At 42.6% G+C, this 13,709-nt stretch overlaps 1 protein-coding gene across 4 annotated transcripts; it reads right to left on the reverse strand.

Annotated features, from left to right (window-relative positions):
- Window positions 1–25: 25 nt before the first annotated feature.
- On the reverse strand, window positions 26–10,054 carry marchf7 (membrane-associated ring finger (C3HC4) 7). 4 transcript variants are annotated; one of them, XM_026164765.2, is made up of 11 exons: window positions 9,834–10,054; window positions 7,896–8,110; window positions 5,733–5,876; window positions 5,414–5,585; window positions 5,002–5,193; window positions 3,761–4,889; window positions 3,397–3,566; window positions 2,127–2,230; window positions 1,617–1,721; window positions 856–904; window positions 26–719 (listed from the first exon to the last, which is right to left on the reverse strand). In XM_026164765.2, exons 2-11 carry the CDS (start codon window positions 8,085–8,087, stop codon window positions 628–630), a joined length of 2,349 nt encoding a protein of 782 aa, XP_026020550.2. In that variant the 5' UTR covers window positions 8,088–8,110; window positions 9,834–10,054; the 3' UTR covers window positions 26–627. The 4 variants fall into 4 exon arrangements, with proteins under 4 accessions (XP_026020550.2, XP_080158740.1, XP_080158745.1 ...); XM_080302614.1 differs by lacking the exon at window positions 856–904; XM_080302619.1 differs by lacking the exons at window positions 856–904; window positions 9,834–10,054 and adding an exon at window positions 9,636–9,775.
- Between the last annotated feature and the right edge of the window lie 3,655 nt (window positions 10,055–13,709).

A 13,709-nucleotide genomic window follows, 5' to 3' on the forward strand; every position in this document is an offset into this window, starting at 1 on the left:
ATAGTAAAGAGGACTGAAAGTAAGGAAGTGTGCAATTATTCTTTATTCCCAAAATTAGAAGCATTAAACGAGATGTGTACATACACAAAGAAATTATGATACACCATTGACAAACTGTCCTTGCCTTGTACGCCCCCCCCTTCTCTATTTTTAACATATTCCTAACTGGGAAACAAAAATAATCAGAGAAAAACACAAAAGAATATTTTTTATTATTATTGTTATTTTTTCCCCCAAAAGCTCGCACTCGCCATCACACCAAGTACATATCACTTGTTACCACAGTCCCATTCTATTTCTGCTTTTTCATCTCAACATTAAAGCACTTGTGGTATAACAATTTGAAAAAAGAGAAAAGAAAAAAACTTGCATTTTAATTGAATTATAACTGAATTAAAGTGCACTCTCAGGGAAACAAATATAGTGGTATCAACCTAAATATTTTGTACTAATTCATTCCAAGTTTGCATATCTGCAGAAAAGTCGAGACATGTTCTGTGCACTTGGTATCTGTAGCCACGGTTGCATTTCAGATGTCAAAGCCTGTGTGAAACCTGGTGAGCCCCCTGGAATGAGAAGCCCTGTAACTGCAGATCGTCTGACCTACTTTTATTCTTTCCCACATATTTAGTACTCCTCTTCGAGATCGTCATCCAGGTCCGAAAACTCGATGGACGGTCTGTTGTCTCGCACCTCCTCGTCACTTTCTCCATGGGGAACTGCAATCCACAGACATCAAGTCAAATTATGTAGCCACAAAAGATCCCTCATGCATTTGTCAACACAAAGCTGGTAGCTTTAGACAAAAACAATCAGACAAAAGCTTGTTTGCGACAAAAGGGAAGAGCAACATACTTTCAAGATTGTCCATGTGTTCATGAAGAATTCTCACCAGGTTGAATAACTAGGTGAGAAAGGGAAGATGCGTCTCTTTTCAAGATTTCAAGTCAGCCACAATTCATCGCTTCAACATTTTTGAAATTGTGCAAGTGTTTTTGCTCAACTGCGCACAGCGAATGGGCAAACTCAATGTGCTGCTCAAATTCAAGAAAACATTTGTGAACCCTGTGAACTTTCATTGGTTATCTGGATGGCCATCAAAAGATAACTGAGGAGTGGGTATCATGTAAAAGATCACACCAAATATTACATTCATTATCAAAATGTGGAAAAGACTTAAGACACATTTATGTGTCTTCTTTTTTTTTAAGTTCATAGTAACATCTAATTAGCTTCTCCCATAGTCTAGCCAAAGCCGTTATACGCACAGATGAAATAAATGTTAAACTCGGCATCACTATGTTTGGCCCATCACAACAAATGCTCATCCTAACTGAAGCACAGTGAAGGCAGAGTCTTGTTTTGGGACTGCTTCTGTGAATCAGGGACCAGATGCTTTAAAAATCATTGTGTGAGATTAGTCTGGATGAATTTGTGTTTGTCTGTGACTGACTCAGATGACAGCAGCATGTTTTCTTTGATTAAAATCACAGCAGAAATCCTCACAGGTTCATAAGCATTTTCTTATAGCTGTGCTCTAACATAATTGGACAATAAATGAGTCTTTCAGCGTTCAAGCTAATAAACACCACAGGTGAATTTGTTCGGTTTCTCACCCCAGCTGTATCGACCGCTCCGAGGACATCTGAGAACCTTTGCTCACAGAAATGTAGCAGGACCACTAGGTAGAGACCGCTACTGATGAACTCGTCATATTCAGACTGCAGAGCATGAAAAACACTTGTAAGGGCGTTTTCCCAGCATACTGAAATAGGTAAACCCAAGAGCAGCTTCAATGCTGCTTGTCTGTGTTTAATCCAACATAGTTCAACTTTGTTCAGATCCAACTGCAGCAAACATAACAGAGGAATCACTTCAATTACACCAGCACTCATTGTGCTTTGTGGGTTTTTTGTTTGTTTTTTTTTAAACTCGGTACAATGACATGTTTTAAATCCACTCAAATTAAAAAGGGCAGAGAACCCCTTGATTATGTTATTAATACATTTGCATAATTAATTAAAACAGTCACAGTAAATGAAAACTGCTTCTTTATTCATTTTAATTAGAGCTTTTGGGTTTGGAAATTCTGATTTTTTTCCTCCAAGTGAGGTGAAATAACTCACTTGCACATGCGTCCTGTACAGCTCCTGAATGTCAAAGTTATCGATGTTCAAACGCAGCTTCTCCTTACAGAGTTCACACGTTGTGATGCCTTCGAGGTTTGCACCTGAGCAGGAAGGAAAAAACAAAAGAAAAGACAGAAAGTAGTAATTATGAGACACTTTATTCATAAAAGTCAAAGGAGCTTGCAAAGAAAAGCGTCTGGACTTCTTTAAGTTGCTTGAAGACGTTTCACCTCTCATCCGAGAAGCTTCTTCAGTTCTAAGGTCAAATGGTGGAGAGTCCCAGATATAAACCTAGTGAGAGAAACCCCCCCACAGAGGGATAAAAGGACCCCCTAATGATCCTCTAATCGCCTGAGCCAAGGTGTGAAACTGGGTGTGGGTCCCAATCAGCCAGAGTTTCGGCTACATAGGGATGATAGCCGGTGTATCAGAGAAACTCAGGAGAGTTTTCTCCAAGCATGACATCCCGGTGCATTTCAGACCCAGCAACACGCTCAGACAGAAACTGGTTCACCCGAAAGACAAAACGCCAAAACACAAACTTAACAATGTGGTGTATGCTGTACAGTGCAGCGAGGAATGCTCAGACCTCTACATTGGTGAGACCAAACAGCCACTTCACAGGCGCATGGCACAACACAGAAGAGCCACCTCCACAGGACAAGACTCAGCAGTCCATCTGCATCTTAAGGATAAAGGACACTCTTTCGAGGATGCCAATGTTCACATTTTGGACAGAGAGGACAGATGGTTTGAAAGAGGAGTGAAAGAAGCCATCTATATCCACTGTGAGCGACCATCTTTGAACAGAGGCGGGGGTTTACGACACCAACTCTCTGCCATCTATAATCCAGTTTTGAGATCCCTTCCCAGACGCCTTAACGCCCACTCACATCCTGGGCCATCTGACCTCAGGAATTCGCATGATAAGGTGGGGCCAGGTTTCACAATGAACACACCTGAAACTCTGGCTGATTGGGACCCACACCCAGTTTCACACCTTGGCTCAGGCGATTAGAGGATCATCAGGGGGTCCTTTGTCCCTCTGTGGGGGGATACTCCCACTAGGTTTATATCTGGGACTCTCCACCATTTGACCTTAGAACTGAAGAAGCTTCTCGGATGAGAGGTGAAACGTCTTCAAGCAACTTAAAGAAGTCCAGACGCTTTTCTTTGCAAGCTCCTTTGACTACGATGACCTGGATGACTGAGAACCTTCACAGATTTATTCATAAAAGCTGCACCCATATGAGAAGCCTGTGATTACCTGAGCCAATTTTGGAGAGAAGCCACCTCTTGATGCATTCCTGGTGGACATATTGCAGACTGCCCGTACAGCGGCACGGCTGAATCAGAGGGTTTGATGAAGATTCCTCCCCCATCTGGCAGATTCGGCACAGATCACCTTCTTCCTCGTCAGAATCCTCCAGCAACAGTCTAAACAGGAAATAGGGCGTTCAGATCTACTCGATACAATGTATAACTTAATTTTTTCTGTTTTACATAGTGAATTAATTAGCACAGAGCTGCTGATAAACACCTTGAGAAAATAGAGCTGTGTTAAAGATCTGACACTGATCACTACAAAATAAGTGAGATCAGTCATGTGCAGACAGATCAAAAGCCATTACCTTTCTTTGATCTTGCGCAGCTTCTCTTGATCCCTACTGGAAATGTTCTTCTCTTTCTGGTCGTCAGACTGGCTCTCAGCCCCACCCAGAGGACCGACAGAAACTGAAATGTTTTCATACACCCTGACTCTACGGCGTGGTGAAATTTCAACTGAGGCATCTTCGAGTTCAGGTAATGTTTCATTCTCGATTGTATAAGTACGCCCAGCACCAAAGGCCTCTAAACCAACTGCTCCTTCCTCTTCTTCATTCTCTTCTTCATCCTCTTCATTATCATCGTCTCCATCATCCTGTGAGGTTTTAAGCTCAAGATCATCCCACCTTCTCAGTAAACGCTGAGGCCGTCTGTAACCTTCTTCTGAGGCCACGGTCGACTGCGTGCTTTCATCCCTGGCATGCCTTCTGAGGCGAGAGAGGAGAGGAGGACAGCGGCCTCGGAAGGAGGAAGAAAGCCAGGAGGAGCCGCTGCCGCCTCCATTGCTGACACCAGGCTCTCTCCACGACGCCATTCGTGGTCGAGGCAGGCCACTGTGATAGTCACTGCAATTGCTTTCCTGGATAGAGCTGAGATCTGCTCTGTTTTTCCTGAGGCTACCCATGATTGACCTTCCAGTATCAGGGTCCACACTAGACATCCTGGTTCCTTCATCGCTGTCCACGGACTCCCCACCAGTTGACGGGCTGTCGTCATCAACTGAACGAACACTGGAAGATCCGCTTGAAGAGTCCTGGCTGGAGCGTCGTGAAAAGAGACGGGACAAAAGGCGGCGTGTAGAGCGACGGCTCTCCGGTTCAGCGCCTTCAGGGATCGGCCTCGGCAGCGTAGGCTCTGGTCTGGGCACGGGAGTGGCATACCAGGGGGCGTTGGAGGAATAAGAGGTGGTGGTATGAGAGGAGGATTCGGGCCTTTCCGTTTGTTCCTGAGATGAGTTGAGGGTTGATGAGCCATTCGAAAAACGGGTTGCGCTTCTGTTCCTGAAGTTATGCACCTGAGAAGTCCCGTGAGAAGAGGAGAAGTGGTGATTCAAGTGGGAGCTTTCTCGAGTAGAAGAAGACGATGAGGGAGAGTAGGAAGTTTCTTTAGGACGAGCTCCCTGTGCATATGTGGAGGTCACCCGGTCTGTGTGATCTGAAACAAGGGTAAAGAAAAGAGTAGTGTGTGTAAGACTGGCGCCAAGTCGACAGGGTATTATGTGTTCAAATTATCCAAAAAAAAGAAAAGAAAGAAAAACGAAGCCTACATAATGAGGAAACTAATCCAGGCGTCCTAACTCTTCTTTCTCCCAAACCTGAGAGACTGGGCTCATTCTTTGTCTCTTGGTCTCTTCTGGACAATAAAGGATTGGAAGATGAAGAGGATGATGACGATGATGACCGTGAGAGTAATCGGCATGAGCTCCACGAAGAATCAAGAGAGTCATTTGGTTTTTCTCCTATACATTTTAAGAAAGAGGGTATACAAATGTTCCAAATCAAATTAATGCTGATGGGAAGTAGAATTTAATCAATTCTCCCTGAATGCAACGTTTCTTTCATTTCACATTTGTTTTTCCTATTCGCCATCATGATGCTAGGTTCTTTTTTTACTTCATAGCCTTTGTATTACTTTCAGCTGGTAATGAGGAAACAGCACCGTGAACTGCTATAACGTACCTCTGCCACTGCTAAGCCCATTACTGGAGTAGGTGGATCCTGTAACTGAACTGCTGGCCATTCTTGAGTAAATTCCTCTGTTGGTGCTTGACAGTTTGGCCCTTTTAGAGTCACCATCGTCAACGGCATTCAACATACCCGAGCGCATCCCAAACCTCGCCTCAGAGTCAGTCTGGAAATAATGAAGGCAAACATCAGAGAATAAAATACTTCAATAGCATTCACCAGTCCTCTACCTTGCAGTCTTTCAGAAAATACATTTAACCAGGCTGCTTTTTTGTGCCTGCTGTTAGAAAATGGCACAGAACATCATCAGTACCAGTTTGCTCCTGCTGCTGAGAGAGGAATCGGCCCACTGGCAATCATGCGATCTGCTGGACGATGTCAGAGAGGGCAACTTCCAGCTACTGGAGCGACTGTCAGAGTTACTGTAGTCTCTTGTCGAGCTCAGGAGACGAGAACTCTTTGAAAGGAGACAAGGTAAATAACTTTAGCATTAGTTAGACCATTGTCTGCGCATTGTTTTGATGAGTGGTTCGCAACTTGTGCTCTAGCAGCACAAACATATATACACATGTGTATACATATGTGTTTTATCTAAAGGTTAATCCCTGATTTAGATATTGGTGGGAAATCTATGTCAAAACCATAAACCCCTTCTAACTCTACACCACAACCTTCCATCCCATTTAGCTGTGTTGGCAGTGTTGACCCTACGTTTAGTCGAATGTTTTAACCGATACATGATACTATAAATTTTTAGACTTAAGTTGTAACGGCCGCCGTTTTCTTTGTGAGTATTTATTACACGGCGTGCTGCGGGGAAAAGCCTGTTCTACCGTTTTTGTCTAAGGTTTATTTTTTAGCACCTGACGGCTCTTTTTTGCTTCTCATCCGTAAATACTCTGCATACTCTTTCACGTGATTCCGTTTATTTTGAAGAGTCTCAACAGGATCTTGAGCTTTATTGTGAAAGGGAGTCTTGATGCATGCTCAATCATCCAGGTAAGTAAATCTCCAAAAGTTGATTCTGTTCATCTGGACGTCCAGATGTAATTTTCCACATAAGGTTTATGTGGAAAATAAACAAGCGGACACGCAATGGTTTTACCGTCGTTGTTGCTAAAAACAGGCGCTTGTCCATCTGTAGTGTGGTCATATTAAATATAAGAGAAAGAGAGATCTTTAAGAAATTATAGCCACTACAGTGACCATCAAAACTGTGAAAAAATATTGCCGTAAACAGTTTATTTTGTGACACCACAAAACAAACGATAGCGTGAAATGAAACGATAGATGTTTTTATATTGTCATCCGATACATATCATTATATCGAACAGCCCTATGTGGAAGGTTGTGGCATAAGGTTAAAAGAGGTTTCTGGTTACATCGCAAGTTATGATGCAATTTCCTGTAGAAGTCTAAATCAGACATAAGAAACTTAGTGCTAAACTGAAAAGGAAGACAAACGTGAGCAGACCTACATGTCAACAGCCTGCCTTTAGATATCTCATACAGGAAGGACAATGACTCAAGTAGTTTGAAGTGACAGGCCAAAAAAAGAAAATGAGAATGTATTCATGTCCGCTTTAACACCCTTTTTAAAAAAAATTTAACAATCTTTCTTTAGGCTAACAAAACATGTTCATGTGTCTTAGGTTGGAAGAAGAACTTGTGCAGATTTAAGTGAATGTTAACTGAAATGATTGCTTATCTCGCTTCATGAGCAATAACATTAACATACACAAGGTAGTTTGTAGGGTGAAAGCACCAAGAGTCCCTTGAAAAAAGAAAAAAAAACAACAACAAAAGCTAGACACAGCCAGAGCCAATAGTAACACTCTCTTTTGAGATGGTCTTTGACGAGCATTGGGACTGAAATACGCACATCATGTGTCAAGGAATCTAGGCTACCCTATAAAAAGACCTCCAGAGTGTCTCCTGTTGCACTACTGTTAAACGTAGTTTGGATCATGCACTAAAGGGAACCTGTGAGAAAAAGAGCTGACTTGAATGCCATGGAATACGCTAGAAAGGCAGCTCACTAGAGCCCCAGGTAGTAGAGGAGAGAGTAGGGAGGCAGATTTTAGGAGCAGCTGCTGTTGTAACCGATCGTTGTATCCAATTTTAAACCAGCAGCTTTCCCGCTGAAATTTCACCCAATTGGGATAAAATGGTGACATTTAACTGCTGTATTCAAAGAAATAAAATAATAACACACACACACACACAGAGAGAGAGAGAAGTACTTCATAGGGTAAAAGCTGCTGACTCCCTAAGTGCACCAAACCATGAGAGCAAAATACAACCGATAACGTAATCACCCCTTACTTAGCAATCAAGAATTCAGGTTCTTTCTTTAACTTAGCACTTGGCTGTACATATTGTAAGCAAAAGGTCTGGAAGGGGGTGTGCATGGCGTAAAATGAAGTGTACGATTCCCTGCATTAGCCATTTTTTGCTGTGCCATCAGCCTACCTACCTGTTTGTCGACATCTGCCTTGTAAGACGATGACGCCCTTGGGAAGCGGTCATTATTCAGCACCGTTTCCCTGCTGTATAGTCTACTGGAGCCCAGCGATGAGGATGGGACTGTTGAATGCGCAGGACTGGATATGTAGGACGACCTTGAGCTGGACAGACAAAACGGAAGCCTGCGAGACCTCGAGTCCATTGTGGATTGCCTTGAAAATAAAGCTGACGGGGGGGAAGAGAGAGATATTGTTGCTGTAATACCACAGATGTCTTTTCAATGTTAACTTCCTTTCACAAGTGCCTATTATTCCACCTAAACACAAGACAGGACATGAAGTCCACACCTCTCAGCACAAACTTTTAAAGGGCCTGCAACTTCAATCTGTTAAGCAACCATGCTGTGCCGGGTGGTGTTGCAAGACCTCTGATTTGTTGATGGAGCACATGTGACAGTGTGTCTGTAAACACTAAAAACTTACCACCCAGCCACTTCCTGGTCTTGGTATCAAAGACACAGTGCCTATCTTAAGGACTGTGAACTCTGTTACAGGAACATGATACTACCAAGGAGCCAATTCAGCACTGTGAGCTGAGCCTCTAAGCAAACAAGATGCTCTGCAACACTTATAAGACACTCATTTATTATTAAACACCATTACAACAGCAGCACAGTGAGCACAGCCAAATAAACTGTATTACTCTTATATTTTTTTAACGCAACTTTCAGCACCAGCTGAACTCTAGATGTACCAGCCGACCTAAAAACAGAGTCGAGCCTTCATGGCATAAACTTGTACAGTATGAGTTACTTCCTGGTATTGACACTGAGATTAGCTACAGCACCTGTGGTCACAGATAGTACAGCCAGCCAGCAGCCTGTCAGGTCCGAAATGAAGGGCAGTAAATCAGGCCAGAAGACAAAAACATTGAAACCAAAACACAGCACTGAAACCTGTTAAACAGATTAATTAGTAAAACTCCCACTGAAATCCCCAAAACAGTCCAAAATAAATATGAAGCCTAAAAGAAGAAACATTGGAACTTTCTGCAAATTTTGCACAACAACGACAAAAAAAAGCGTGAAGGTGCATCCTATTAAAAGGCAATGCAGTTTAGCTGGATTTCCCCCCAATCTGTCTTTAATACGTTTGCATAAGCAAGGCCCTCGCTTTATTTATGGCTAACTTATCTGCAGGTTACGTTTTTGGACAAATGGGGAACTAGCATAATGAGGACCTGAAACCCCAACACCCGTCGACAAAACCTCATTAGTCACCACAACCCTACCAAAGAATTTAAACAATCGTGTGGCTGCACAGACTCGGCAGCGGCCTGTGTTTTCGAGATGAGCCATGACTAACCCCGACTGCTTGACGTCTTGCTTTGTTGAATTTATCAAGGAACGCCCTCCTCGCCACCAAAACCCTTAATCCATCTAATAGTTAGCCGTCTGACAGCCGTTTAGCTTTAGCTGTGCGATAGGTAGCATTCAAACTTCCATGAATTTCCGTTAACCTGCGCTTGCCGCGTATTTCCATTTACGCTGGATGCTCGGAACTCCGCGTCGCTAATTGTCTTCACCAACTTATTACATTCCGCTGCACTTGCACGACAAACGACGTTAGCAGTTTAACCAACACCCGGGTTAAAAGGGATGTCACTTTCCGTGTTTACATTAGCAGGTTAGCCGTCGCTGGCTATTTACAAATCTTGTTTATCTCGCTAGCAGTCGTTCAGACTCGGTTACCGAGCAGTTCAGCTGCTGTTTTCCGACGACTCAGCAGACAGCCCTGTTAGCTTCGAAGCTAGCTGCTTAGCTCCCCCATAACCCCCACTTCACGACAGTCACTCGCTTCTTTTTTTCTGCTTCTTCTTCTTCTTCCCTCTTTTTACGTTTTAAACGCCAGGTTGCGTCAGCTAAATTCCCAAAACATTCCCACCTCACCTTTAGTTTCAAGCTTGCTTTTCGCACAACAGGAGCGATGGCGTCTGCTGTCGACGCAGACTGTTAAGTGACTTTACCGTGACCCGGAGGGAGTGGTCTGACTGAAAGGTTGTTTTTAGGTGGTTGTTGGAGCATCCACCTGCATCCACCCCCTTTTTTTCTGCCACCTCTGAGCCAGCTACAATTGTGCGGCCTGAGAAGAACACAAGAGTATTTATGGCACTAATTAAATCAAACCTGGTGCGACTTTGTAACGTCAAAAGTATCCAGGCAGAGCCGAACAACACCCCCGTGTGGCCGACAATTCAGTCCTGTTTTTAATGTTTTAGTGCTCAGACTGATGTAACGACTTCTCTCTACTTATAATGAGATTTACTTCACTAAAGCAGACTGCTTAAAATCTGTTTACAGTTACTTTACAAATTAAGACGCACATAGAAAAAAATAGAAATGAATTAATAAATAAATGATTAAAGACAGTACACCATTGTTTATGACATCCATACAAATCAATCAGTAATGTTAAAATGCTGTTAAAGCACTAATACCGCTGTAAAAAAAAGTTTCAACTAGGGATCATTCAGCAGTTATGACTGATGAGCACTTTAGCCTTTAATATTTAATGCTGCTGACTTAACTCATGATTTCTTCTGCTTGTAATTAAGTGTTTTTGCATCAATTATGTTTCCATCTCCATTTCACGTCTGAGACAAGGCAGGGTCAAGAAAAAATGAACAATATTTCAGATCTCCATATCATACAAGTTTTTAACATCCTTTCAGATTCATCTCAGAAATGACGGAAATGTATGTTTCTTGGTCCACACAGAGTGGTCCACAGTGACAAAGCAAAAACAAAGTGCTTTCACTGGGGAAAGTTCTAAGGAGCAATCCTAGTTCCAGCTTGTTGAATTGTTTGATTAATATGCAAATATGGATGGTATCAATACCAACGCTGGTATTTGTATTGGACCATACTGGCGTGATAGGATCGATGCTTTGTTTCATCCAGGGGCGTAATTTCCAGATCCAGCCAATATCGGACTGATACCAAAATTTGGAGTATTGCACAACACTATTGTTCGAGCCCATTCTCCTAAACTAATAAGCCACGAAGCAGACAGACAATGGGAGGCATGGTTGCAAGAAAACTTTGGCTTATTTTTAAGTGAGGGTGGCAAGGTTGCTGGAGAAATATTTAGACTGGGCATAAGTCTGGGGCAGATGGAGCAGGGAAAGGGGGGTGGGGGTAGGGGGGAGCTAGGCACAGCAGAGTAAAGAGAGTACAGAAAGTTAAGTCTATCTGGGGGAAGCAGAGCTGAGTGTTGGTGTGCTGTGTTTGTTCCAGTGACAGAGGAGCTTTGGCGCAGACAAGAAGTGGAGAGCAGGGGTTGGAGATGAAGCGGGCAGAATCGCAGGGCAGATGGAGGAAAAGGGATTTTCAGAAGTGCACGTGACACAACCAGTTTGGATGGAGCGTGTCAGTGTACAGGGATAAGCAGGTCTCTTCAGAGATGCTCTGTTTTGGTTCAGGTACTCTGACACTGTAGTGTTGAGTTGTGTTAGCATTCAGGAGTTTGCTGAAATCCTCTCCTGTGTTTCCACAGCAGTATTTTTCAGGTTGTGTTGATGAAGTATAACCTTTTTTGAATTCTTAAATCCCGAGTACTGTGAAACAGGTATTCACTTAAGATTGACATATATTTTACTGCATGCACATTTTATCCTCACCAGTCTCCCAGTCCATGTCACAGAAGAGTAACCTCACAGTCTGATACCCCTACCACTGTGTTTGGCTTCTGGCAAGGTATTGATGAGCTGATACTCATTGCCTAGTGTCCTTGACACATAATGATGGGAATAAGGGTCAAATAGGTCAGTTTTTTGTGTCTCCAGACCTGGGAATTTTGCTTTTCGTGATCTGAGAGTCATTTAATTACTTTCTGTCAAATACCCAGTGTGCTGACACGTGGTTTTAACTAAGGACTGGAATGAGTGATGCACAAACAGTTGTCCTTCTGTAATGTTCTTCCACCTCCACAAAAGGAAATCTGGACCTGATTCTACAGAGTTCTAGATTGGCTTTTATGGCCAAGGCTCTTTCTGATTATTCCTTTTGACTGGGTAGTTATATTTATATAGGAATATGTCTCTTGAGATCTTTTTAAATTGATGGTTTGACACCCAAATGTTAGTATTAGCTGTTATAAAGCTTATTGACTGCTGACTAATGTTAATCTGTTGTGAATAACAACATTTTCACATAACTGTGTGCAGTCATTTTCTGTATGACTTAATTAGTCTCTCACAGCAATGCAGAGGAAATTGGCCCACTTTTCTTTACAGCATTGCTGCAGTTCATTGAGATTGTGGGCATTTGTTTATACACAGCTCTCTTGAGCATTTCAGATGAGTTGAGGTCTGGGCTTTGACTAGGCAATTTCAACCCCTCGATTCTTTTCTTTTTCAGCCATTCTGTTGTAGTTTTGTTGTAGAAATCATTGTCCTTTTGCGTGACCCAGTTTAAGCCAAGCTTTAGCTGTTGGACAGATAGCCTCGAATTTGACTAGGATACTTTGGAAAGCAGAGGAGTTTGTGGTCGATTCAGTGACTGGAAGGTGCCCAGGTCCTTGCATTACTCCTTCACCACAGTTGCTGTGAGGTGTTTGTGCTGATGTGCTGTGGTTGATTTTATCCAAACATGCATTATGTGCACTAAGAAAAGACATCCGCACTTTGGTCTCATCTGATCAAAGGACATTGTTCCAGAAGGCTTGCGGTTTGTTCAGATGCAACTTTGTAAACCTAAGCTGTGCTGCCATGCTTCTAGGGAAAGCGGCTTTCTCCTGGCGACTCTTCCAAACAAGCCATACATGTTCAGTCTTTTTCTAATTTTTCTGGGCATTTAATATGCCCGCAGAGGCCTGTAGAGTCTGAGATGTAGCTGTTGTTTTTCTTTTCAGTTTCTCTCAGCATTGCACGATCTGACCTTGAAGTGAATTTGGAAGATTGGCAGCTGTCCTGAATATTTTTCACTGGTGAATAATCTTTTGCACTGTGGAATGACAGACTTCATATTGTTTGCAAATGTCCTTATAAGCTTCCCCGCTGTGATCAAGTGCATTTTATTATCAGCACATGGCTACTACTTACCCTCTTAATTCATATGTAAGCAGTAAAGGTGGACTTTTTTTCAGAGGACTGCATACGACCAAATGAAAACTTTCTTTTTACATGTATGTTTGGGTTCCTTATCTTTGAGATCCACTTACATGCATTTGTATGATGGAATTTGAGCTTGATTTTCTTGTTTACCTGGAGCACAGAAGGAAGTGGGTAATTATAAAGAACAGTACATTTTAATAAGGTACTGGACAAATTGTTATTTTAAACATCACTTACTCCCAAAATTTCAGAGTCATTCCTTCCATCAGTGGGCTTCAAATCAGTGTTGGAGGAAGCTCAAGGATCACAGACGGATGGGAGCCAGAGCTCAACTAAAAGTGTCAATGCCTGAAAGCTTTACTTTACAGCTGAGGTAACACACACACACACACACACACACACACACACACACACACACACACACATATTTATATAAACACCCAAATATACAGTTACAGTCGTGTTTCCATCACTTCAGAGTTGATCATTTCTTGGAGATACACACGCATGATGCACGGACAGAGAGCGAGAGAGGGGGCTGACGTCATTATGAAAGCCACACAGGCAGCTAATAACCACTAAGGGGCGCTGTAGCTCACACTTTCTTCCATGGCCTCTTTGAACTGCGCTGTTGTTTGTATGCCATAACTTGGTGTTTGTTTAGTCAGGGAGGCAATTAAAGCCAATTTCAACCGGTTTAATTAGATTGATT

This window comes from Astatotilapia calliptera, chromosome 1 (assembly GCF_964374335.1).
Source record: "Astatotilapia calliptera chromosome 1, fAstCal68.1, whole genome shotgun sequence".
NCBI lineage: Eukaryota > Metazoa > Chordata > Actinopteri > Cichliformes > Cichlidae > Astatotilapia > Astatotilapia calliptera.

What these genes read in the sequence shown, in the direction of transcription:
- marchf7 (XM_080302614.1), bottom strand. Translation starts at nt 8,087, where the DNA reads ATGGACTCGAGGTCTCGCAGGCTTCCGTTTTGTCTGTCCAGCTCAAGG. An exon ending in AGGCAGATGTCGACAAACAG is followed by an intron (nt 5,877 to 7,895) that starts GTAGGTAGGCTG and finishes CTCCTTTCAAAG; the next exon opens with AGTTCTCGTCTCCTGAGCTC. An exon ending in TGGATTAGTTTCCTCATTAT is followed by an intron (nt 4,890 to 5,001) that starts GTAGGCTTCGTT and finishes CCCTTGTTTCAG; the next exon opens with ATCACACAGACCGGGTGACC.